The sequence below is a fragment of the Capricornis sumatraensis genome, chromosome 3, assembly GCF_032405125.1.
Source record: "Capricornis sumatraensis isolate serow.1 chromosome 3, serow.2, whole genome shotgun sequence".
NCBI lineage: Eukaryota > Metazoa > Chordata > Mammalia > Artiodactyla > Bovidae > Capricornis > Capricornis sumatraensis.
In genome coordinates, this window is record NC_091071.1 from 175,190,661 (window position 1) to 175,215,318 (window position 24,658).

A 24,658-nucleotide genomic window follows, 5' to 3' on the forward strand; every position below is an offset into this window, starting at 1 on the left:
TTAGTCCTGACTGCACATCTACAAAGAGTTACTTGTTCTCCTTTTCCTTTGCTTATGAGCAAATCACCCAAGAAGCCAAGGCTTTGGGACTTAAAGGGCCCGAGGTAGGGAACAGAGACTGAGGCAGCTCACAAAATGGGATTTGTCACAGATGCTGACCCTCCACGGACCAGGCAAGGCCTTGGAAAAATCCTGCCACCGAGGCTGGCCACCTGCCAGCTCTGAAGTCATTGGAGTTTTGTAGCCTTCCTCATCAGACAGGGAGTTCCCAAGTGCAAGGCTGGACTCCCCCATCAGACTTTAGAAGTCCCTGGGGGCAGAGGTACACCCGGCCTTCAGGCTGAGAGCAACACTGGCTGCAGAGACCGCGCCTCCATCAGACTGGAGCCCCCTGAGGGCAGAGTCGTGTCTCCCTCTTCAAATTGGGAGTTCCCTCAGAAACAGCAGTAAAAGAAATGGTTACTGCTTATTTAGGGCTTACCATGTGCCACAAACTGATTTTTTTTCTAAGTATTTAATTTTATTATTTACTTGGCTGCCCTGGACCTTAGGCATAGCCGTGGGGTCTTAACTGTGTCGTGTGGGACCATCTTTTTGCTGCAGTGTGCTGACTCTCTAGTTGTGATTCACAGGTTTAGTTGCCCTGCAGCATGGGGGATCCTTGTTCCTCAACCAGGGATGGAACCCACATCCCCTGCATTGGAAGGCAGATTCTTAGCCACTGGACCACCAGGCAAGTCCCAGGAAACAGTTCCTTTTAAAAAATAAATATATTAATTCATTTGAATCCTCATAACGGCACTGTGACTCCCGAGGTCTTAACATTATTCTTCTTGTCCAAACGATGGATTGGAGTCATGAAAAGGTTGAAAAATTTGTTCAAGACTGCACAGCAAGGCGGTACAGACAGGATTCTCCATCAGAATGAGAACAACCTGAGGACAGGGACTGTATCTTCCCTTTTCTCTTCAGCAGATTAGGGGTTCACCAAGCGCCAAGATCTGGAGAAGGAAACGGCTACCCACTCTAGTGTTCTTGCCTGGAGAATTCCATGGACAGAGGAGCCTGGCGGGCTACAGTCTATGGGGTGGCAAAGAGTCGGACATGACTGAGTGACTAACACACACACACAAGCACCAAGATCAGGGATCCCTCCTCTGTCCACCTCTAACTTCCTATCTGGACCAGAAACACTTTATTCAGTGCTGTGTCTGGCATCTGGGTTGGGGCCAGGGAGCTGGCCAGACCACTGTGGATGTCCTGTCTGCTCCTTACAGCTCTGAGCTGGTTTCCTGGATACGCCCCACAGGGTGGAGCAGAACCTAGTCTTTTGGAGATGGGCATTTATCTAGGTTGGCGGTGAGAATGCCAATATTTTCTCAACCCCCTAGGTGCCGATCAGGATGCCAGTGTTTTTTCAACTCCTGGATGGAAGGCTGGAAGCCTGCAGGCCCCTATCACAGGGAACACGCCTTCCGGAGCCAGGCCTGGTGCCACCCAGTGAGCTGGACATTTCCTTCTGTCCACAGCTCACCTCGATTCTGGCTGCAAACCCAGCCATGAGTCTCTGGAGCCTAGCAACTCTCATAGGAAACAATGGAAACTTCAGGTTTCTTCTCCTCCCTCTGTCATTGCTCAAAACGTTTTCCTCTGTGTGACACACACACACTCACACATCCCAGTTTTCTCTCCACCCATCAGCCTGGGCTGCCCTGGAAATTTTCAGGCAGAGGAGCCCACGGCCTGGGGAGGCCTGGTGTCAGGGCCGTGTGTGCTGTCTGTGGGGCTGTGTCATCAGGGACTGCCATCAGTCCCAAGCATGATTGGGGCTTTGGCAGTGTTTGTTTGTGTCTGGGCCTGGGCCAGTGTGTCTCTGGCACGAGGGCTAGGATTTCTGTGAATCAAAGTTGATCTGCTAGTGACAGGAAAATGGTGTGTCAGGGGAACCTCAGTTTCATATAGAGTGTCCTCTATAAGGCACTGTGGTTAGTGTGTGAGAAAGCATAAAAAATGCAGGTGCTGTGCACCATCTGATGCGGAGAACTGACTCTCTGGAAAAGACCCTGATGCTGGGAAAGACTGAAGGTGGGAGAAGGGGACGACAGAGGATGAGATGGTTGGATGGCATCACTGACTGGAAGGACATGAGTTTGAGTAAACTCCAAGAGTTGGTGATGGACAGGGAGGCCTGGCGTGCTGCAGTCCATGGGGTCACAAAAGAGTCAGACACAAGTGAGCGACTGAACTGAACTGAGCTGAGCATGTGAGAAATGTTGGTCTGTATGTGAACTGTGAGACCTTGAGGGGAACCTGAGCATGAAGACGGCATTTAGCTTCCTATGCTGGGATTCACGTCTGTGCGGGTGTGAAAACATGGCTGTGAACGTGAGCAACTGAGAGTGTGAGTTGTGTCCCGTGCATCACCTGTAGACGTGTGGCTTTTCAGGGGAGAGAAGGATCTTTTGAGTGGGTGAGGACTGTTAGTACCTGAAAGTTGGGTGACGCAGGTGAGCGTGAGCAAGCGTTCACGGACAGTGGCCGAGAGCGCGTTAGTGCGTGAAGTTGTGAGTGCGCAGGTGACCTCGGGAGGCCACGTTGGCTCAAGCGTGTGTGACCTGTGTAAGAAGGGCGCTGGGGTGAGCGCGTGCCGTTTTGGAAGGTGCGCGGAGTCACGTCTGCGGGACGTGAAAGACGGCGAGAGCGGATGGATTTGGGGGTCCCAGGGTCGGTGGGGGCGTGGGAGAGAGGTGTGCACGTGGAGAGAGGGCGATCCCGTGCGCAGGGCGCCGGCCCTGGTCCGATCCCTGACTCCAGGCCGGGTTTGACGGGGAGCCGGGCTGGGCTGCAGCCCGCTCGGAATAGTGGGGGGGCCTGGGGGCCCAGACAAAGGCTGGGTTTGGCTGCGCGGCGGGCAGGGGAGAGGAGCCCTGAACCCGGGGGCGGTCTGGGGCGGGGCCTCGTTCCGGGGGCGGAGCCTCGTCCCGGGGGCGTGGCCTTCCCCGGGGGCGGGGCGGGGCGGCCGCAGGGGCGGGGCTGCCGCGGGAGGGGTTCGGGCGGCTGGAGCGGGCCGCGCCGTCCGGAGGTCTCGGCAGGCTGGCTAGCGGGCGGCTGCGGGCGGACGCCGAGCGAGCTATTGAGCGAGCGGAGCGGGCCGGGCCATGGGGCGGCGGGCGGCGGGCGCGCTGCTGCTGACGCTGCTGCTGCTGCACGGACTGCTGCTGGCGGTGAGTGTGCGGGGCGGAGAGGCGGGAGGCGCCCCGGGCCCGGCTCGCCGCGCCCGCCAACTTGGCGGGGGCGCCGAGGCTGCACGGCTGGGGACTCTGGCCCAGGACGGCGGCGCCCGCCGGGGACCCCGGATTGACACAGGCCACCGCCACCGTCCTCCGTGGCGCTCTCCCGAAGGGCCACTCAGGGCACTCCGCGAGGGTCCGGGGGCTGGACCGGCCCTCGTGGGAGTCCAGTGGGTCGCCCGGCCACGTTGCCGAGTCTCGGAGTCGCGGTAGGCATGGCCCGGCCTTGCCATTCCTTGCGGGGGAGGTGGGCAGGCTGAGGAACTTGGAGCAGGGTGGGAACTTGGCTGGGCGAGGACACACCTTTCTGTGCCAACTTGGAACAGGGGCAGTCAGTGGTGATGGGGACTCTATCCATCCTCACGGGAACTTTTTTTTTTTTTCTTACCGCGATGTCTGTCCCCTTGGGGAGCTGGTCACCAGGCAGGCGCAAGTAAAGAACCAGTCTGGACACAACTGAGTCTTCAGCGGAACACCCACAGGCCCTGGAGTCCCACAGCTCAGGGACTGGAATCAATCTCTGCTCTTCTCTGAGCAACTGTGTGACTTCTGAGCACGGTGTTATCCTCTCTGAGAGCAGCCCACATGCCTAAGGGGAGCTCAGAATACGGGGCCTCAGGGTACAGCACTGCGCGGAGTAGGTGCAGAAATGCTTGTTGCTGGGCCAGTTTGTGGTGGACAGCCAGTGGATCCGCCTCCCGAGCTTTCTTCCCAGATCTTCAAGGCGTGGGGAGGCCTGCTCCTACCGCCCCTTCCCCTGTTCTGAGCTTGGGTGGGCCCAAGCTAAGGGAGAGAGTGCATTTGTCCCAGAGCAGCTCTCAGGACCCAGTGAACCTAAGAAGGGCAGGGCGGGGTCATTGGGCAGGGAGCCGGTGGCAGGGGTGGTTGAGGACGCATCTGGGGAGCTGGGCCTGAGTGGTGAACCCGCAGAGCCAACCCAGCCTCTTCAGGTGGTCCCCGAGCCAACCCTGGCCCCTGTGCTCAGAGCCAAGAGAGGGACTTCTCTAAGCTGGCCTGTGTTTATCCACCGACTGACTCCCTGTCCCCACCTTGCTGGCTTCCTCTCACCTCTGCCCTCCTGAGTCACTCGTTAACCCCCACCCCAAACCTGACCCCTCACCTCTCTTGCCCCACCCCACCCCCCCCCAGCACTTCTCCTCCCCCATCCCCATCTGGGCATCTTCCTTAATTTTCTGTCTCAGCCTCTCACCCCCAATCATCCATCAGGGCCCATCCAGTGGCTCCCCAGTCCTGACCTGAGGTTGCACCTCCCAACACTGACCTTTACTTTTCCAAAAAAGTAGGCACCAGCCTAGCACAAGGAATGTTCCTTTTCTGACCCTTGCCCAACTCTGCCCCCTGATCAGCGGTTCTGCTGTGACAGGAGTGGGGATGGCGGGGGCTGGGGGCGGGGAGGAGCTGTTTGCTGTGAGGGGGAGGAATTTCCACAGAAATTCACGGATTGCAGCCAGTCCTCATTCACTCGTTCGCTCACCGTGTCTTCTCTAAGCATTTAAACGTTGAAACATCTTTAAACATTCCATGACAGCGAGTTCAGGGTTCATTCATTCTGTAGATTCTCGCTAAGCACCTCCTGTGCACCAGTGCACCGTAAACTGGGAGTTTTTAAGGGTGAGCAAAAACAGGCGCTCTCTGTACTTCCCCAGAACCGAGACCGATGAACAGGCAGCTCTCTGATCCTGTGAGATTACAGTCTCCTCGGCAGCCACACGGAAATCTTCATGGTCCCACCCAAGGCTGGGGGTCGAAGGACTTCAAAGAGCTTGGTTTCTGGAGTCTTATGATGGACTCAAGTTTGAATCTCACCTCTGCCACTTCCTAGCTGTGTGATCTGGGACAAGTTCTTTTCTCTGAGCCTCAGTGTCCACATCTGTTAAATGGGGGCAAGAAGTCTGTTGTAAACGGCAGGTTCTTATCCCTGTGCTCTAGGCAGCCTTGGGCTTCTCCTTCTCTCCCGGCGCCTTTCAGCTCTTGTCTGCAAGCCCATACTGAGTGGGTGAGGGTAGGACGGGGGAGGGGGAGGTGGTCCTTAAGGAGCTCAGGACCTCACTAGGGGCAGGAGACAGAGGAAGCAGTGGTCTGTGATTAAGCGTGGGAGTAATTTCAGTTCAGAGCAGTGGGGGAGGCTTGCTGGGGGAGGGGGCCAGGCCCCGGTGACTTAGGGCCTGCCTTGGCCTGCTGACCCCCTTCCTTCCTCCTGGGGCCTTAGCCTTTCCTTTTGTGGGGCCAGCCCTACCAAGAGACAGGATTCTTGAGGGTGATTGTGGTGTTTTCCAGCGCTCAGGAGGGAAGTCTCTGAGATACCTGTTTCCTGCCTCCGCTGGGTTGGAGCAGCCTCCCCCGCCCTCAGGGCCTGAGTTACCTCAACCCTCCCCTTGACAAAACCGGCCGCCCTGTCCTCCCCCACTTGCTCCAGATCTGCCACCAGGAGGGGCTTGTGAGTGTGCCCTGGAGATTTCCAGAGCACGTCTGTCCGCAGAGGGAGGTGGAGGCTGGTGTGGGAGGCAGAGATGGACGCCCCCCCCCCGCCCCACCTCACACGTCCCAGGCCGAGCTCCTGGTGTCTGGGGCGTCCTGGCCCCCAGCTGGCTCAGCCCGGGCCTGTTCACAGGCTGAGGGCAGGCAAGTTGGGACCTGCGGGCCTGAGGCCGGCCCGGGAGACAGATGGAAGGACGGTGGCAGGAGGTAACTGGGTTTAGGGTTTGCAGCGGTGGGGAGGGTGGTCTGGGGTTATTAGCAGGCCAGACGAAATCACAGATACTGTTCGCATTTGTCCGTGCCCTCTGTCATCCGCCAGGCATGAGGTTTCTCAACAGATCATCGCGTGTAGTCCCCTCAGCCAGGACCTCCCTACACTCCCCACCTTGCTCACGTCAGAACCCAGCCCCTGACTTAATCTGGCCCCCACCCGCACCCCTCGCCTCTGCCTCTCGACTCTCTCCTCCTGCCCGCTTCGCCCTTGCTCGCTCCCTCTAACCGTACCAGTCTCTGTGTCTGGACTGCTCCAGACACACTCCCACCTCAGGGCCTTTGCACCTGCCGTTCCTTCAGCCTAGAGTGCTTGTCCTGCAGATATCTGTGTGGCCCGGTGCCTTGCATCCTTCCAGTCCCTGACTACCCTGCCCTCTTCCTCGGCTCTGTTTCTCCTTGTCACTATCCGATGTGTATCTGTTTACCCGTTTACCTTCCCCACTCCCCCTGGGTTAATCTTCAAAGGAGCGGAGCCTTCTGTGCTTTTGCTCACTGCTGCTGTATCCTTGACGCCTGGCCGGTAGTAAATACGCAGTAAATACATCTGTTGAATGAATTAAGCTGGAGCTACCAGTACAGCCCCCATTTTCTAAGCAGAGAAGATTGAGGCAGAGAGAGATTGTGTAACTTGCTCCTCCACGGACACACACTCTACTTGTGGCCCCACGAGCCAGGCTTTGAAACCATATGCCCTGCCTGCGTCCTTGCTCGCTTGGAGCAGGCAGGCAGGCAGTAGGTGTTGAAAAACTGTCATCACTGATGTTGATTAAAGGACTCAGGTCCTAGGTGGTGCGGGGGCTTCCTCGGGCAAGGAAGAATGGGGTCTGGCTTGGGGACAGAAGCACTCGGGATGGATGTGCTGGAGTGTCCCCGGGGCCTCCTGGGAACACCTGTCCTGGCGGGAGGGAGAAAGACTTCACTCTAGGACAGTCATTTGTGGGCTTACATGTGTGTTCGTAGGTTTCTTAATTAATTTCCCCACCAGTAGTCCCTGAGACCCTATAGTTGAATTAAGCCCGTGGCCTTAAGGCCTTGAGTGGACCAGGCTGGGCCCTTCCCTGTGTGGAAAGTGAGGGGGAGAATGGCTCAGCGCCCTGCGTGGAGCTCTCACTGGGTTCCGCTGGCTGTTCCCTGGGGGGCTGAAGGTGTTGGGTGAGCCCGCAGAGGCCTCAGGGCTGCCTGGCCTTGGGAGGGGAGGGAGGGTGAGGGGCCGCCCAAGATGTGGAAAGATCTGGAGCGATGATTCAGAAGCCACTTGGAGGCCAGGCATGTGGGTTCTGGACCCTCAGACCACTGGGGGCATGTGGGAAGAACTGACTCCCAGCGCTGGCCGGTTGCCCCCCACCCCAGCCCACTCGCAGCCACGAGGGCTCAGGCTGGAGGCAGAGGGGGCGAATGTGTCCCCGTCCCCTAGCAGCCTCCCAGGGATCTGCGAAGCCCACCGCCCTTGCTTTCGCAACCCACTACTTTTGCTCCCGGGGCCCGCCCTGGCCTTCCCCTCATCTCCCTCCCGCCAGGAAGCAGGAGGTTGGGCTGAGGGTCCTGGCCCTGCTGGAATGTTGCCTTAAGCCCGGTCTTGGCCCTTGTGGCCCCCTCCTGCTCCTAGGGCCTGGCTGGGGCTTGCTGGCCGCCCCAGCGCCCAGAGCTGGCTGACTGAAACCCAGAAGAATGTGTGGAACTCACTTCGCGGGGAGCCGCCAGCTTTGCTGCCCAGCCTGGTGGCGTCAGGTCCATGTCAATAGCGGCCTTGAGCAGGGAGTGGCGAGTGGCTGCTAGGGGTGGCTGGGCCAGGGACACCGTCATGAAAGTCCTGGGAACAAGGCAGCTCTTTGAGGCCAGGCCGTGTGGGGCCTTCGAGTCGCAGCTGCCCCTAGAACCCACCCTCCCCTCCTTTCCCTGATGCTCACCTGTGCCAGAGCTGCAGGGATCCCCAGATCACCCCGGGTTGAGGGGACCTGTGACATCGTGAGAAGTCTTGAGGCCCAGCTCCTGGCCACCTGCTGGAGCCCTGTCCCTGAGCCACAGGGGAGGGCGCCCCATTTCTCTGTTGCACTGGATTTTCGGGGATATCTGGCACACAGAGTCTGGCAGTCTATGTTGATGAATGAATGGACACTGATGTATGCAATTCAGTATTCTGTAACCTGACATCCCTAAGTGTTAGACTCAAAATTCATTGCACAAATATCTATTGAGCATCTTCTAAGTATCTGACCCTGTACCTGCCGAGGCTGCAGCAAAGAACAAGAGTCTGGTTCTCTCCCCTTGAGTAACTTGCATTGTAGCAAGTGCAGTGAGACAGAGAATAACTATATATGGCAGGTGGAGATGTGTTTGGAAGAGAGAATACAGTAGGGAAGAGGACAGAGAGTGATCTGCAGATGAGGCTGTGATTCCGAAGGTATCTAGAGGAAGGTGGGGGAGTGGTGATCACAGAGGCCCGGAGGTGTGCTGGGTGTATCTGCACGAAACACCGAGGAACTTCCCAGGTGGTGCCTGCCAGTTCCGGAGATAGAAGAAACACAGGCTCGATCCCTGGGTCAGGAAGATTCCTTGGAGGCAGGCATGGCAACCCACTCTAGTATTCTTGCCTGGAGAATCCTGTGGACAGAGGAGGCTGGAGGGCTACAGTCCATAGCGTTGCAAAGATTTCGGCCACGACTGAAGCGACTTTGCATGCACGCACGTTGCGGAAGCAGCATGAGTGAGGGTTGGTAGGCAGGTTGGCCACCGGAAGGGCTCCAGGTTTGCTTCGGGGTGAGATGAGGCAATGTGGGGCGTCAAGGTCAAAAGCAGGGAGGCTGCGACCCAGCCCTTCCGTGATGCCTTTCGGTGATGGGAGCTTGTACCAGGGAGGTGGTTGAATCCTGAGTGTATTTTGAAAATAGGATTGACAGGATTTGCTGATGGACTGGGCTTGGGCGGGGAGGGGACAGAAAGAGAGGCCTTGGATGTCTCCGTGAGCTTTGGCTCGAGCATCGGAAAGATGGGGCTGCCATTAACCGAGATGGGAGGACTCCCTCAGGAGCAGGCTTGGGAGGAGGACGGAGACCGGCAGGAGATGGAGGGGACCATGGGGGTGGGGACAGTGTTGGACTCGCGGCTAGGGCATCTCCCTGCCCCGCTCCCAGTTGGAAACTTTGCATTGGCCTGTAGGGGCAGGGGTGGGGTTCTTGCTGAACGAAGCTACAGACACTGATCCTTGGGAACCCTCCAGCCTAAGTTCACAGCTTGTATATTTATGTGTTTAGTTGGAATTCACGGTCTTCCCCACCTGGAATGGAAGCGCCATGAGGGCAGGCACTCAGTTTTGCTCACTGCAGTTTGCCTGGTGTTAGGCTGCTGGATAGTAGTAGGTGAACACTTATGAAGAAGCCAGCAGGCCAAGAAGACCCAAGCTCCTTGCTAGGCTTGGGAAGGGGCTGCTCCTGGTCCCTGGACACAGGAAGGCTCTTCTTCCTAGCTGCCGCTCTCAGCTGAGACTTGAAACGTGTAGGACAAGCCAGAGTGCCCACCTGGCCATCCTCCCTTGTCTGTGCCCTTACTGGACTCAGAGCCCCTTTCTCTGGGCGACGTGGTCAAGGGAAATGTGTGGGCTCAGGGCATCCTGCCTTCGAGTCTTGGCTCACCCCTACCTGGCTGTGTGACCTTGGGCAGGTTCCTTCATCTTTCTGAGCCTCAGAAATAGGGATCACGATGTCTGTTTCCCAGGTGCATATGAGACCAAACAGATGCCTACCTGGAACGTGCGAGAGTTTGACAGTTGGTGGCTGTTTTATTAGCCCAGTTCCTGCTGAGGGCACAGCCGGAGTGCTATTTGACTCAGGGTTCCCAGTGCCCAGCCTGACACATCACCTCCTGATCACAGCTGCTGCCATCTCCTGACCCAGGGCCTGCTCTGGGCTTGTTGAATGAATGACCGGGCTAAGGGATCATCCCTGCTCCCTCTGCCTGTCCTTCCCAGTCTGTGAGCCCCAGATGTAGCTGCATCTGATCGGTCACCGGCCCCCCCTTCCCCCACTGAGGCTGCAGCTGCAGGACAGAGTTCACCCTGATTGCTCCTTCCTGGAGGGGAGAAGGAGGGGGGCACGCCCCAGGGTGTGGCCTGGGAAAGGCTGGAGCCTGTGGACGCCTTGTCCCCTTCACAGATGTGTGCAGTTGGTGGGCTCTGAGTGTCAGGAGGTGTGGCCAAGTGGCTCCCATGGGTGCAGAAAGGATGTTCCTGCATCTTAACGGGAATGGTGGAGGGGGGGCTCCCTGGGACTCCATCTCCCACCCCCACCCCCACCCCTGCCCAGACCCACCGGAGAGGGCAGGACCTTGCCCAGGGAGCCCTGGGGAATCCTGTGGCAGTTCTGTTGCGGGGGTGGTTGGGGTTGCACAACTTTAAATCTGGCTCCGCTGGCCTCTTGGAAACAGCAGGACTAAAGGGAAGCTCTCCCCACCTCCCTGAGCCTTTAGCCTTGGGCTGCTGGGTAGAGCCTTGACCCTTCTACACTGGAGGGGGTCGGGGGTGGGGGGCACGTCCAGGTGTTTCATTTTTTACCATTGGCATCTTTTCCCCATCCCAGGCTGTGGGGGTGGGGAGACAGGCTAGGGCTGGGCAGGGGGCGGGGAGGGGAGGACTTAAGAGGTGGCCTAAGATGACCCCACAGATGCTCTCCTGGGGTGGGGCTGGGAATTCCCAGCTGCCTCTGGCCCCTTCCCAGCCCACCTCCGAGTGCCTGCCCCCACCTCTCTGTCCCCCCCGCCTCCCCAAACTCACCCCCAAAGAGCCAGCCTTGCCTCCCCGCCCCCGCTCCACCGCCCCAGGTCTTGGCCTCCCTTTCTCACCCCAGCTGACTCATCCATCTCCTTGTTTGGCATTTCCAGTTTTCAAATAGTTGGGAACTGGGATCATATCTCTTCTTGGATCCCTCGCTGGGCTGGATGCTCTGAAATTCTGGCCCCATAAATCGCAGCCCCAGTGGCCTTTGTCACTTAACAGCTCTTCTTCCTCTGCTGCCGTTTGCCATCCTGTGACCCTTCGGCCAGAGGAAGAGACCGATGATTTCCTGAGGACAGACCAGTCTCTGTGCCCTGGGACTTCCAGGGTGCCCTCCCCAGGGACCTCAGTCACCCAGGTCATCAGCCAGCGCACCTTCTAATTAAAGTCGCCACCCTCTCTTAGCCAAGCCTGGGCCATCTCGGACATTATCCTATATAATCCCATCCTCACAGCAGTTTTAAATCTTTTTCTAAAGTTTATTTGGCTGCACTGTGTCTTAGTTGCAGCATGCAGGATCTAGTTCCCCAACCAGGGATCAAGCCCCGGCCCCCTGCATTGGGAGCGCAGAGTCTCACCCGCTGGACTGCCAGCATAGTCCCCTCGCAGCAGTCTCTTTGATGTTAGCATTATTATCTCCATTTTGCAGAAGGGAGAGTTGAGGCACCGAGAAGGGGCATGGCTGGCCCAAGTCATTTGTTCAGTACATGGCCCAGCTGGGAACACAGCCCATGTTGTGTGACTCCAGACTTGTTGCCCCTTCCCGAGTGGGTCTGGCATGTTCTGGGGAGAGAGAGGATGATCTGGGAGGGTTGGCATAGTCATGGCAGGCTGCCTGGAGGAGGTGGACCAGACTGGCCTTGCCAGAGGGTACAGCAAGCAGCGTACCTACCATGTGGGCTTAACCAGCTCCTTCCCATTCTCAGACTTGGGTGCCTTTTGCCCCTGGGCCTCCAGCTCGGTTTAGTGATGACATTCCACAAGGAGGTGGGTTTGACTTTCCTGGGGACTGAGACCTTTTGGAACCTGGATCTTTCTCGATTGGGTCCCAAGCTCCTTTTGAGGTCTGTAGGTTTCCCTCTGTTTGGAGTTCGGTGGGTTTTTGCTGCTCTGAGCCAACGCTGTGCCCACGTCTCTAGGGATGCAGCTGGGAGCAGAATCTATAGACAAGTCCCAAACTGTGTCGTCTGACCATCTTTGCGCAGCAGAGGAATCAAGGATTCATCCACGCATTCACTGACTCACCCATTCATTGCCTGAAGCCTGAACGTGCGCCAGACATTGTGCTAGCGTTCCGTCTGCATTATCAGCTTTCCTGCGCAGCTAGGATTATGCCTCCATTTCCCAGATGGGAAAAAGCTCAGAGGAGAGCAGTGACTTGCCCAAGATCACACAGCCCGGCGCAGAGGAAGGTGGGCATGGAGGCCAGCTCTGCCGGTCCTCCTGGAAGAGGTTAGCATCGTGGCCCCTACTCTCCAGCAGTTCCGGGTCCTGTTGGAGAGGTAGGGCTCACGAGTCATAATTACCCAGCACAACTCCAGTCTAGACAATAGCGGACTGTCAGGGAATAAATCAATTAGGCATGAGTTCTCTGGAAAGACTTTCTGGAGGAAGTGGAGCTTTAAGAGCAAGGAGGATTTGGCCTGTGGAGGAGGAAAGCATTCGGGGCAGGGGGCCAGAAGTTGTCCCCATCGTCCCTGGGTTCGCATTGTTGTCCAACGCGTGAGCAGGAAGGCCCCGGCCTGCTGTTGGAATCATTAACGCTGGGAAAGAATGCGAGGAAGTCACCACGATAGCTGAGGTGACATGCCTTCCAGTCCACTGCCTGTGACCGGTCAGATCAGGAGGCAAGAGGTCAAGGCCTGGTCTTCTACTTGGTTGCCAGCCAACTACGGACCCTTTTCCCTGGATCTCACTCTTCCTACCTATAAAATGGGCTCCTTTCTTGCTTTTGGGCCACTTGCCAACTCAGAGGAAGGGGAAGTTGAGTTCTTGGAGAAAACGGTTAGCTTGTCCTCAAGACTTGGTGGTATAGCCTGGCATCTTACCAATCTCTGTCTCCCTTCACTGACTCCCTGCCCACACGTGCCAGGCCCTGGCCTAGGAGATGGAGAAGGCTCCCTGCTCCCTTAGACTTTCCTGATGCCTCTCCTGTCCTCCCTTGTGGACCTGGGGTCCCTCCTGCAGTGCTCAGCCCACATCAGTTCAGCTGTGGCTGAGCTAGGATCTAGGGACCCTGTCAATGTCTGTTTAGCCAGTGAGCACTCCACTAGGAGTCATAGGATTCCTATACTCCTGGCCCTGTCAGTGTGATCCAGGGTGAGTCGTGTAACTTCTCTGAGCCTGATTTCCCCAGATGCAACATTCATTCATTCACTCATTCAGCAAACATTTATGGAGTGCCAGCTCTATGCCCAGCTTTGTGTTAGGTATGAACAGTAAGCATGGTTGGAAGGAGCTTCTAGTTTGATCAGGGAGATTAGTCAATAAAGGGAGGGTCAGCCAGTAAAGGGGGCTGCTTTCAAGGCAGAGTCTTCTAAGAGCTCAGGAGCAGCTGTTTAGGGCCACACGACCTCTAGGAGACGTCGGGGGTCTTAGTGACTTTGTCTCTTTCCCCATTTGTTATTCTAGTTATTGTCTGTTTTCCTCCAGGTAGTTTGTGGGAAGAGGGGTCTTGGGGAGACAGCCCCCACCCTCCACCCCCCACCTCCGGGCTAGGGCAGGGGAAAAGATGCAGAGGGGAGAGCAGGCCGCTTTTGCTATGAGTCTCAGCTGAGCTTATGAATGTGGGGAACAGCCAGGCTTATTTATACTGAGCCTGGTTATATTGTTTCATTTATTTTTGTCTATTTATCTGGCTGTGCCAGGTCTTGGTTGCAGCAGGCAGGATCTCTTAGTTGCAATGTGCAAACTCTTACTTGCAGCATGTGGGATCTAGTTTCCTGACCAGGGATCGAACCCAGGCCCCCTGCACCAGGAGCATGGTGTCTTAGCCACTGGACCACCAGGGAAGTGCCTGGTTATTTTGCTTCAGGAGAGATGGAAGCTGCCACTGGGGTTCAGCTTTGCGGTCCTGCGGGGTTGCGTGAGAGGAGTAGGGCTGAACCTCCTGCTTTCCACTTCCTGTCCTGTTTTCTCGACCCCAACTCTTCTGGGGAACTGAAAGGAGGCAGAGATCAGCTCAAGCCTGGATTTGATTTGAAGCAGTGGGAGGAAAAGGGCTTCCCTGGTGGCTCAGCTGGTAAAGAATCCGCCTGCAATGCAGGAGGCCTGCGTTCGATCCCCGAGTCGGGAAGATCCCCTGGAGGAGGGCATGGCAACCCACTCCGGTATTCCTGCTTGGAGAATCCCCATGCACAGAGGAGCCCGGCGGGCTACACAGTCTATGGGGTCGCAAAGAGTCGGACACGACTGAGTGACTAAGCACCAGCACACAGTGGGAGGAAAGGGTTAAGTCGGCCTGGTTTCTCACCTCCTGGGTGGGAGGAAGTGGGGAGGGGACAAGGACTGGGATGGCTGGGGCAGGAATGTGTGATAAGATCAAAGCTTCCAGCCTGCCAGGGCCTCACCTAGGTTTCACCTGAGTAGTTGAAGGGAATTCTCTGAGTGACCTCCGGGGGGAGGGGGAGTGCAGGTCCCATCCCCCACCCTGCAGTACTGCAGGAGCCCCCGCCCCCACCACCCCCACAGGCTTTGGGTGCTGGAAGCCCCAGGGGCCACCTTTACTTGGCACCTCCAGATATGGGGTCACCCTGCCTACCTCCCCCACCTGCTCTCTCACCCCTGGGGTTTCTGAGCAGGACTCAGAGTCTCCTTTACGTGGCCTGCTGTGCTGTGTGCTTAGTTGCTCCGTCGTGTCTGACTCTTTGCAACCCCATGGACTGTAGTCTGCCAGGCTCCTCTGTCCGTGGGGATTCTCAAGTCAACTCAATACTACGGTGGGTTGCCATATCCTCCTCCAGGGGAATCTTCCCAACCCAGGGATCAAACCCAGATCTCCTGCATTGCAGGCGGATTCTTTACCATCTGAGCCACCAAGGAAGCCCATGAATACTGCAATGGGTAGCCTATCCCTTCTCCAAGGGATCTTCCCAACCCAGGAATAGGACTGGGAAGCCCTGTGTGGCCCCCGTCAGTTAATTCTGCAGGAGAGGAACTTCCCTGGCGGTCCAGTGGTTAAGACGCCTAGCTTCCACTGCAGGGGGCATGAGTTTGGTCTGGGAACTAAGATCCCACATGCTGTGCTAAGAGCACCCCCCACCCCACCCCTGCCCCCTACCCCCCAAAAAATAATTCTGCAGGTTATGGTTTGAGACACTGTCATGAGCAGGAAGCACAGCCCTGAGTCCTGTCCTGGTTCCTTGCTTGTTGCTCTGTGACCCCGGGCTGGTGACTTAACCTCTCTAGCCTTCAGCTATCAGCTGGGAATGGTAAGAACCCTCTTTGCCAGGTTTTAGTAAAGATTAGACATCGTATAAATCATCTCCAGCCAGAACAGGCAGTTGGTGTATGACAGGAACTATTATTTTGTGAATTTTCTTTTTCTGCCTTCATGACGGCCCCTGGTACTTCGTCCTGGGTAAACTTTGGGGCTTGGTTTTGTTCAGCCTCTCCCTGCTCTTTGAAGGGGCTCCCAGCCCCAGGTCCATTGTCTCGTCCAATGCTTTCCACTGATGGATCTTCGTGATTTGGAGTATCCTTACAAGAGGGACTCAGAATGAAGAGGCCCCAGATGCTCCTAAGTGCCCCCCAGGCACCTGCTGGGCCCCCTGCCCTAGTGCCATCAGATTAGGTCTTTCTTATCCCAGTCACCCCTGCCCTGTACCAGGAGCCTCAGTACCCTGGTACCGTGGCTGGGAAAGCGGCCCCAGAATTCCTCAGGTGGGAAGGGGCCTGGAGCTTCTGGCCGTGGCGGGGTGCGATGCTCTGCCCTGGTTAATGATTACTCTGTGTGTAAAGAGCATTGGGGAGTTGGGGGAGTCGGGGGAGGCCCGCCCTCCCAGCTCCTTAACTGCTGGTTGCACCTGAGGTATGTCAGCCCTTGGGAGTCCCCTGCATGAAGGTGGCAGCCTTGCTCTGAGGCATCTGGGGTGAAGGGAGCAGGCAGCAGGGACTCGGAATCGCAGCTTGACAGGCAGCCTCTGCCCCTGGAGTTCTAGGGACAGACTTAGGGCTCACACAGCCTGGGTGGAACGTGAGCCAGTGTATGACCGGCCCCTGGGGTTTGCCATCAGCCGGTGAGCAGGCCCCGTCCAGCATCAAAACCCCCTTCGCTCTTCTTCACCCAGGTGCCGACCCTGCAGAGGTGTCGCAGCTAGAAGGTGGCAGATGGTTAGGGCTCTGGGGCGGCTGGGCTTGGGTTCCAGTCCCTCCTCCGCCGCCTTTGGGCTCTGTGACTGGGGGCTTGTCCCTGCACCTTCCTGAGCACCCATTGCCTCATCTGAAACGAGAGAAGACGGAATCCTACTTTGCAGGTGTCAGTGGGCCAAGGTGTGGGAAGTATTGGGCTCATAATGAATACCTGGGGAAGAATGATCGCGATCCTTCTGGCTATAGTTTTTATTAGTAGGAAAAAGTGAAAGTTGAATCCCAGTCTTGGGTAACCAGGGCAACATTTGGCGGCTTTGGGCCAGGGAAAGGAATGGGGAGCTCCCGGGAACACACATGAGAGAGTGTCCAAGGAACATCCATGAGCGGGCTGGAAGGATGCGGAGAAGGGGGCGTCTGTCCAGGCCCACCTCGGCCCTCCCAGCCCTCCTTTCTCCCTGGGCTGGGTCCTGAGGCTGGCGCCGGCCCAGAGTGGAGGAGGAGGGAGAATTGTTTATTTTGATAACATTAGGGCATTTTCCCCCACTGGCAGCTGCTATTTTGAGCGGTCGAGAGCAGGGACTATGGTTAAATTAGGTAATGTTGCTCCAGAAGGAATGTGTGAAGCAGTCAGGCCGCGGCTGCAGGGAGAACGCAGTTGGTTCACTCCATATAAAATGAAACTGCAGCTTGGAAAAGAGCAGCACGGGGCCGCTTTATAAGGCGATGGAGGGGGAGGCTGCTGGAAGCTGCCGCCAGGGCAGTAGAGGCGATGGCCCAAGGCCTCTCTGGGGGGAGCCTGGGCTTATGTCCAGAGGCCTGGCTGGCCCAGCAGGGGCCGGCCACGGGGCGGAGGGCCAGGGCGGGTGTGTCCTCACCCCAGGTCTCTCTCTCGCTGCCCCCGAGGCGGGGGTAGGGGGGGCTTGGGGTGGTGTGATGCATGGGAAGGATGGATCTTGAATCCTACTTCTGCCTGGAGCCCAGGTCTTCTGTGGTTGGCCATGTCTCAACCTCACTGGACCTCAGTGTCCTCGGGGTGAAATAATGGCCCCAATCCCGTAGGGAATACATCTTTAAAAGAAAAGTACAGCTAGCTTTCTTCGAGGATTGTTGTGTGCAAAGTGCTGTTCTAGTCCCCTTGTGGTCGATGTGACCCAGAGGGTGGCTCACGCCCCAGAGGCTTGGGCCTCACCTGGGAGCTTGTTGGGAATGCAGAGTCTCAGGCCCCACCCAAGCCTGATGAACCTGAGATCGGACGAGATCGGGCACGCTCAGGGTGGTATGGCCGTAGACTACTGAACCCGAATCTGTACACTAACAAGATCCCTGCTGAGTCCCCTGCATGTTAAAGATGGAAGAAGTTCCACTCAACATGCATTGTCTCATTTTAACTTGAAAACCACCCCCATGATGTAGGAGTTCTCGTTTGACAGTTGTGGAAACTGGGAGAGATGGCCAACGTAGAAACTCTATAAGTGTGGATTCTCTTTCTATTCTCCCCCTTCCCTTCTGTTGGTCTGGACTGGGCTTGGGGAGAGGAATGGGGTGTCCAAGCTCTTAGAAGGACTGGAAAATGCCAGGAGCATCCCTCGCCTTTGAGACTCAATCCGTTCACCCATGGGGTCAGCTCTGCTCGCCCTGAGCCATCTCCCCAGAGTCACTCCACATTTCCCGTCCTCGGAGGAAGGCGAGAGCAGGAAAGGGTTCTCTGCTGTGTCTGTGGCCACCACCTGGCAGACTGGGGAGTAAGGGGGTTAGAATAAGAGCTTCCCTGGGCTTGGTTAGGGTCACCCCTTCTATCACTGGTACTTTTGGGACTGAGTCAGTCTAGCAGCAAATATTTGGAGGAACATCTATGCACCCAGTTCAGTTCAGTTCAGTCGCTCAGTCATGTCGGACTCTGCGACCCCATGGACTGCGGCACGCCAGGCCTCCCTGTCCATCACCAACTCCCGGAGTTTGTCCATCACCAACTTCCCAGCCCTGGGAAAATATCTTAAATTTCTCCCAATTCTTTAGAGCCTTCATTACACAGCGGGTGGAAAAGCACTGCTACACTTTCCTTTTTTTAAAATTAATTAACTTGTCATTGGCTGTGCTGGGTCTTCACTGCTGTGCACTTATTCCCTGGTTGCGGCAAGCAAGGGCTGCTCTCTAGCTGTGTAGACGGGCTTCTCGTTGCAGGGGCTTCTCTCCTTGTGGAGCACAAACTCTAGAGCACGGGCTCAGTAGTTGCGGCACACGGGTTTAGTTGCGGCACACGGGTTTAGTTGCGGCACACGGGTTTAGTTGTGGCACACAGGTTTAGTTGCTTCGCGGCACGTGTGATCTTCCCGGACCAGGGATGGAACCCGCGGTTGGCAGGCAGATTCTTAACCTCTGGACCAGCAGGGAAGTACAGTTTGGCAGTTACCACGTGCCACATGCTGTGCTAAGCACCTGACTTGCATCACTCTGTTATCTGTCTAATTTTGCTTTCAGTTTCCTACATAAAATAGGGAGAGTGATATCGATGGCATTACCCATATCATGGGGTTGTTAAGCAGAAAATATTGGTCAAGTGTCTGGCTCATAGTATTCGTCAAATAGGTATAATACTCTCCCAAAGGTGAGCACTCTCGTTGCCCCCATTTTACAGTTGTACAAACTGAGATCCAGAGCAAGGAAGGGACTTGCCTGTCAGGAGCACAGATTAGGGCAGAGCCGTAAGAAACTGAGCCCCCAAATTTCTAAACCGCTATGTTGTTGTTGCAGTTTAGTTGCTAAGTTGTGTCCACCTCTTTGCGGCCCCATGGACTGTAGCCCGCCAGGCTCCTCTGTCCATGGGGCTTCCTAGGCAAGAATACTGGAGTGGGTAGTCATTTCCATCTCCAGGGGATCTTCCTGACCCAGGGATCGAACCCGGGCCTTCTGCTTTGGCAAGTAGATTCTTTACCGTCTGAGCCACTAGGGAAGCCTAAGCCACTTATTCAATTCAAGTTAGTAAATATTGTTTATTATCCACTAGCCTCTGCTTGGTATTGGGAAGTGTCTAAGGGTTAAATATATATATATATACACACATATATAGTTTATCATATATAAATATGGTGGAAAAAACTCAACCTGGTGTTTATCCCCAAAGAACTTTGGTTCTAACAAGAGAGTAGAACCATTTACTCAAGTGGCTGTAATTAAGACCAAATCTCTAGCCCTCTAAGAGGTAGAAATTAAGTCCTACAGATGTATGCGGGAGAAAGATGTCTTTGTGGGGGGTCCAGGAAGACTTCAGAGTGGAGGTGGTAGTTAAGCCAGGCCTTGAAGGATGGATGAGCAGCTTAGATTGGGAGACAGAGGAACAGCATTCTGAGAGGAGGGAACAGCATATGTAGAGGCTCAGAGGCAGGAAGACGTACTGTGTGAGAGTGTCGTCCAGGTCTCAGGAGCCTTGGGGGGCTGCGTGAGGTCTGGGGCAATGAAGTGGGAAGGCCAGGCCCAGCTGTATGTCCCTGGAGATTCCCAGCATTCTCAAAGACTTGGCTCCTCAACCACCGAGATTATTCCATCGTCATTCTGCCTTTTCTTTATGTCGAGAAATCAAAGACTTTTATAAATGGTCCGTCTGGTCAGCATGTGATAACCGGTGCAGCTGACAGAATTCGGGCCAAAAGCAAGAGACTGATGTCTTGATTAACTGGGCAGCCTTATCGCCCACGCACATATGATTTCCGTAAATCTGTGCCAGGGTTGACAATGACCCTGGATGGGAGCGCAATGGAGGGGCCAGGCCTGGCTTCTGATTTCTTCTGTGCAGCTCACCCGCTGTGTGGTTTTAGGCAAGCCTCAGTTTCCTCCTGTGCCAAATGAAAACCACCCTCTCTCCAGGCTTGGTTTAAGGATTGGTGATGTTGTAAATCTCTACTGCCCGATAATGGTGATCGCCAGTCACATGTAACTGTTGAAGATTTTTTTTAATATAAGATATTCATTTATCTGGCTGTGTTGAATCTTAGTTGCAACCGCGAGATCTCCGTTGTGTCCTGCGGGATCTTTTGTTGCAGCACATGGACCCTCTAGTTGTGGCATGTGAGCTTAGTTGCTCCGTGGCAGGTGTGATCTTAGTTCCCTGACCAGGGACCGAACCTGCGCCCCCTGCATTGCAAGGCAGACTCTTAACTCCTGGACCACCGGGGACGTCCCTAAATTTCAGTTCAGTGCAGTCGCTCAGTCGTATCTGACTCTTTGTGACCCCATGGACTGCAGCACGCCAGGCTTCCCTGTCCATCACCCACTCCTGGATCACTCACATCCATCAAGTCAGTGATGCCATCCAACCATCTCATCCTCTGTCGTCCCCTTCTCCTCCTGCCTTCAATCTTTCCCAGCATCAGGGTCTTTTCCAATGAGTCAGTTCTTCACATCAGGTGGCCAAATTTAGGTGGCCTTAAATTTAAGACTCAATTAAAGCAAATCAAAGTTTTTCAGTGACACCAGTTTCTCAGTACACCAGTACATTGCAGGTACTCAGTAGCCACCAGGTGGCTTGTGGCAGGAAGGAATCACTGTTGCCCCTTTGGAAGCCCCAGACAGTGGAGGCTTGGGAGACCCCTGGGGCCCCTGATGGAGGCAGACAGGATTGTGCCTCTTGCCATGCTGCCATCTCCACCTTCTCCTTGGCGCTGGGGAGGTCTCACTCTCCCTTGCCCGACTTCGCACGTCATGCTGGAAAGTTCGTGACTTGGCTCCATCCAGCCCACCCTTCCCCATTCAATTTCCTACCCACTCCCCTCTGCTTAGCGCCCTGTTGAGCTGCTGGCCTCTGGCCCCTCCGCGTCCGGCCTCGGAGGTTCCCACTGCCCATGGCCGGGGTGGGTGGAGGGAGGAGGCCTCCCCTGCAGTCCCCAGCTCCCAGCGGAGGTGCCGGCTGCCTGGGCCCCTCGGGCAGGGCGGAGATGATAGTTTGTTGTGACGGGGGCAGTGGGCAGCCTGCCCGCTCTAACGCGCCTGTATCTGGGCGCCAAGCATGCTGTTTGCACTTGGCTGGGCCTCGGGGTCTGGCCTGGTGCCCGCGAGGGCTGGCCTGCTTTGGCACCCCTGGTTACCAAGGCCCGTCTTGGGCCTCCGCCTGGTCCAGGACACCAGGAGCTCTTCATGGGCTGGGTCCTGGGGGCTGAGTGGGGACAAGGCCGGGCAGGCATAGGCAGGGGCCACACTCTGGAGGAGCGTCTCTCTGGGCAGTCGAGGTCTGTACGCAGCATTCACACCTCTGGGGAGGAGCTTTGGATCAGAGGTGCCCAGAAGACTGCAAAGTGGCCTCCCAGCATCGTCCTCTCCCCCTTGGCCTTCTTTTGCCTGCTCCCTCATCAGCTGGGAGGTGGACGAACAGGCATCACCGGTCCATGAGTGCTGCGGACAGGGGGGCCCCGGCAGGAGAGGAAACCTCTCTGAGATCCGCGACCAGTCTGGAGGGGTCCAGTCTTCTATTGAGCAGCTGGCATTCCTTTCTCCTGCTCTGTTCCTCCCCGTGGAGCTTCGAGGGCAGTAACCCTGGCCCCTTTGCTGAGAAGGAGGCTTGGAATTCTAGTTCTGCCGCTTACTCCTGTGATCTCGGCACGCCTCTCTGAGTCTCCTGTTCCTTCTCGGGGGAATGGGGATAATCACACCTCACTCGCAGGGCAATCATGAGGATTAGGTAACTGGCCTCCTGAGTGTTTCCAGGACATTTGAAAGGGACTTGACAGCTGCTGCTCCCTGCGCTCAGAGAGCTCTTCTTCCGTGCACGCAGGCACCAGCTCCCTTCACACATGCATGCCCCCTTCCCCGATGACCTGCAGCCTCCACCCAGCCACTCCCTGGCCCCCTCACCCTGCTAGATTTTCCCTTCCAGTACTTTCACTGTTTAACGAGTGCTAGTTTATGATCCAGCTGCTCCATAAGGGCAGAGAACATGCTTGGCTCCCAGTACCTGCTCTCGTGACAATTTTCAGTTCTTGTCCCTTCTTGTTCCTTCCTGACACCCGTTGGCCCCTCTTTGTTGGGCCTTTGCTGTGTGCCAGGCCCTCCCTGTGCTGACTGTCACAGCTGAGCTCTGAGAAAGCCACAGGGCTCCCACCACGGCCTTGTCACTTCCATATCAGAGATGAGGGGTGAGAGGTGCCGCAGTCCATTACCCAAAGCCTCCCAGCTGGCACGCAGCAGAGCTGGGCCTCTGACCAGGTTAACCCTAACCCAGAGCTTACATTGTGCCACCTCCTACGTTGGGTTAACAACATCAGCGCCTTCATCTAAGCTTGGGGCTCAGAGTCCATGTTTGACAGGATTGCATGGATCAGGTTTAGGGATGGTTCTCAATGTTTTAGGGGTCCCCCGTCCAGCCATCTCTTCTCCTCCTGTGATTGGTCAGTTAAAACTATCCCAGAATGACAGGTGCCCTCTGTCTGGGGAGCCCCAGAGCCCAAGCCGAGGCCCCAGGGGTGGGGCTGGGAGCAGAGTGGGCCAGGTCCTGGCTGTCTCTGGCCGTCCGAGGGCTGGTAGACAGGATGTTCCTCCCGCCCCGGGCAGCCGACATTCCTGGTCGGAGGTGGCAGGCAGCGGGAGATTTATCATTTCCGGTAACCCGGTAACCCAAGTCCCTGGGAGGTGAATTCTCCCTGCCAAGGACACACACCCCCTGGCTTGCCAGCCTGTCTTGCATTTCCTCTGCTGGGCCTGTCTGCCTGGGGCTTGGGATGGGCCGGAGGGGCCAGTTCTTAGTCCCAGGAGTTGAGACGGGGGTCTCAGGTCTTGATCACCCCACCACAAAGACCCCGCCTGTCACCGCCTTCCCAGAGTCCTCATCTGTGTGACCTGGACCCCAGCCTCGGGGAGGGGGCATCATGGGTAATGAAAGATCCCCGTGTTAGGAGCCAGGACGGCTGGGTCCTGAGTCTGCCTCGGCCATCAACTTGCAGGGAGAGTTCCTCCTCTCTTCTTCAAGCTGCCACGTCCTCTCTGAGTTACCCGGCACCACTCTCAGAACTCTACAAGCGTAGAATCCAGCTGCTCCTTGTAACGCCGCCGCCGAGGTGACATCACCCAGGTGCGGTCCAGCAAGGTGGTGTGAGCTCCGGCCTCTCTAGCACCGGCGGGGCCTCCTTGATGGTCTTACCTTCCCTCTCTGGGCGTCGGTTTCCCCCTCTGATCAGTGAGCCTGTTGGGCTTGGTGATCCGTGACAGCCCAGGACCCAGGGCTCCGCTGGAGCCTTTTGTGGGTAGGTTTCCTTGAGCCCTTCCCTGGTGGTTCCGATGGGAAAGAGTCTGCCTGCAGTGTGGTGAACCCGGATTCGATCCCTGGGTCAGGAAGATCCACCGGAGAAGGAAATGGCAACCCACTCCAGTATTCTTGCCTGGAGAATCCCATAAACAGAGGAGCCTGGCGGGCTATAGTCCATGGGGTCGCAAAGAGTCAGACACGACTGAGCGACTTCTCTTTCTACTTTCTTCTTCCTTGGGCCCTACCTTGCCTGTGAGGGAGCAGAACAGAAGTCATTCTCTCTGGGGTTCTGAGGAGCTCACTGTTGGCGTGTAAGATTTTGGATGGGTAGGACTAGGGAGGGGCAGAAAGGCAAGAAGTGACCCTTGGTACCTGGTTAAACGCCTGACTCTGGGTTAAGCTCTAGGGTTGTCCTGCCGAATCTTCACAGCAGGCTTGTGAGGCGGCCCTTTTTATTCCTGTTTTATAGATGAGGCATCAGAAGCTCAGAGAGATCAAGTGACTTGCTCAGGGCTGCACAGGTAGGAAGTTGCCAGGCTGGGGGTGTCCAGTCATCTCTAAGTGGTGTGAGGTGGCCTGTGGCCAGCACACATTTCCTAGGATAGCTTCGATTTATGAATCGGATAATACAAAAATAGTCTTGCCAGGGACTTCCCTGGCAGTCCAGTGGTTAAGACTCTGAGCTTCCACCACAGGAGATGTGGGTTCAATCCATGGCTGGGGAACTAAGATCCTACATGATGTGCAGTGGGCCAAAAAAAAAAAAAATTAGTCTTTCTGAAACACCGTGAACATGTCCTAGAATTTGAAATCCAAACTACATCTCCCAGGCTGCCTCTGACTCCCGGAAGTGGCCCAAGGATCCTTGGCTAAAATGTGCTCCCTGTTTGCTTCGGAAAATATGGTCAGCGGTAATTATGGGTGTGCAGGAGTTCAGAGGAACAAGAGCCACGTGGGCTGCAGCAGACTGGAAGGGCTTGGCACTGAGCTGGGAGTGGATCTGAGGGGGCCGAGAGGGGCCTGGGGTGCGGCCGGGCAAGGCTGAGCTTACAGGCTCCAAGAAGGCTCCCCGAAGGGCCTGCAACCACGGCCAGTCGCCAAGAAAACCATGAGACCTCTCCTCGGACCCTCTTCCTAGCCAGCCCCTCCCATCCCCCTCCCGCCAGGGTCTCTAGGGCAGCCCCGGCTCCAAGCAAGACTTGTTCAACCCACAGACCTTTGCTCCAGCCCCTCCACCCTCAGCCCAGACTTCCCCTGGCAACTGGGGAAAGGGCTACGGGGTGGGACAGCCAG

The 24,658-nt window shown here is 56.4% G+C and overlaps 1 protein-coding gene across 1 annotated transcript in view; it reads left to right on the forward strand.

Annotated features, from left to right (window-relative positions):
* Positions 1–3,109: 3,109 nt before the first annotated feature.
* HSPG2 (heparan sulfate proteoglycan 2) overlaps positions 3,110–24,658 on the forward strand; it is a 110,350-nt gene continuing 88,801 nt past the window's right edge. Inside the window, exon 1 of the mRNA XM_068967048.1 lies at positions 3,110–3,224. Coding sequence (XP_068823149.1) covers positions 3,159–3,224 — 66 coding nt within the window. The 5' untranslated portion in view covers positions 3,110–3,158. The remainder of the gene's footprint in view (positions 3,225–24,658) is intronic.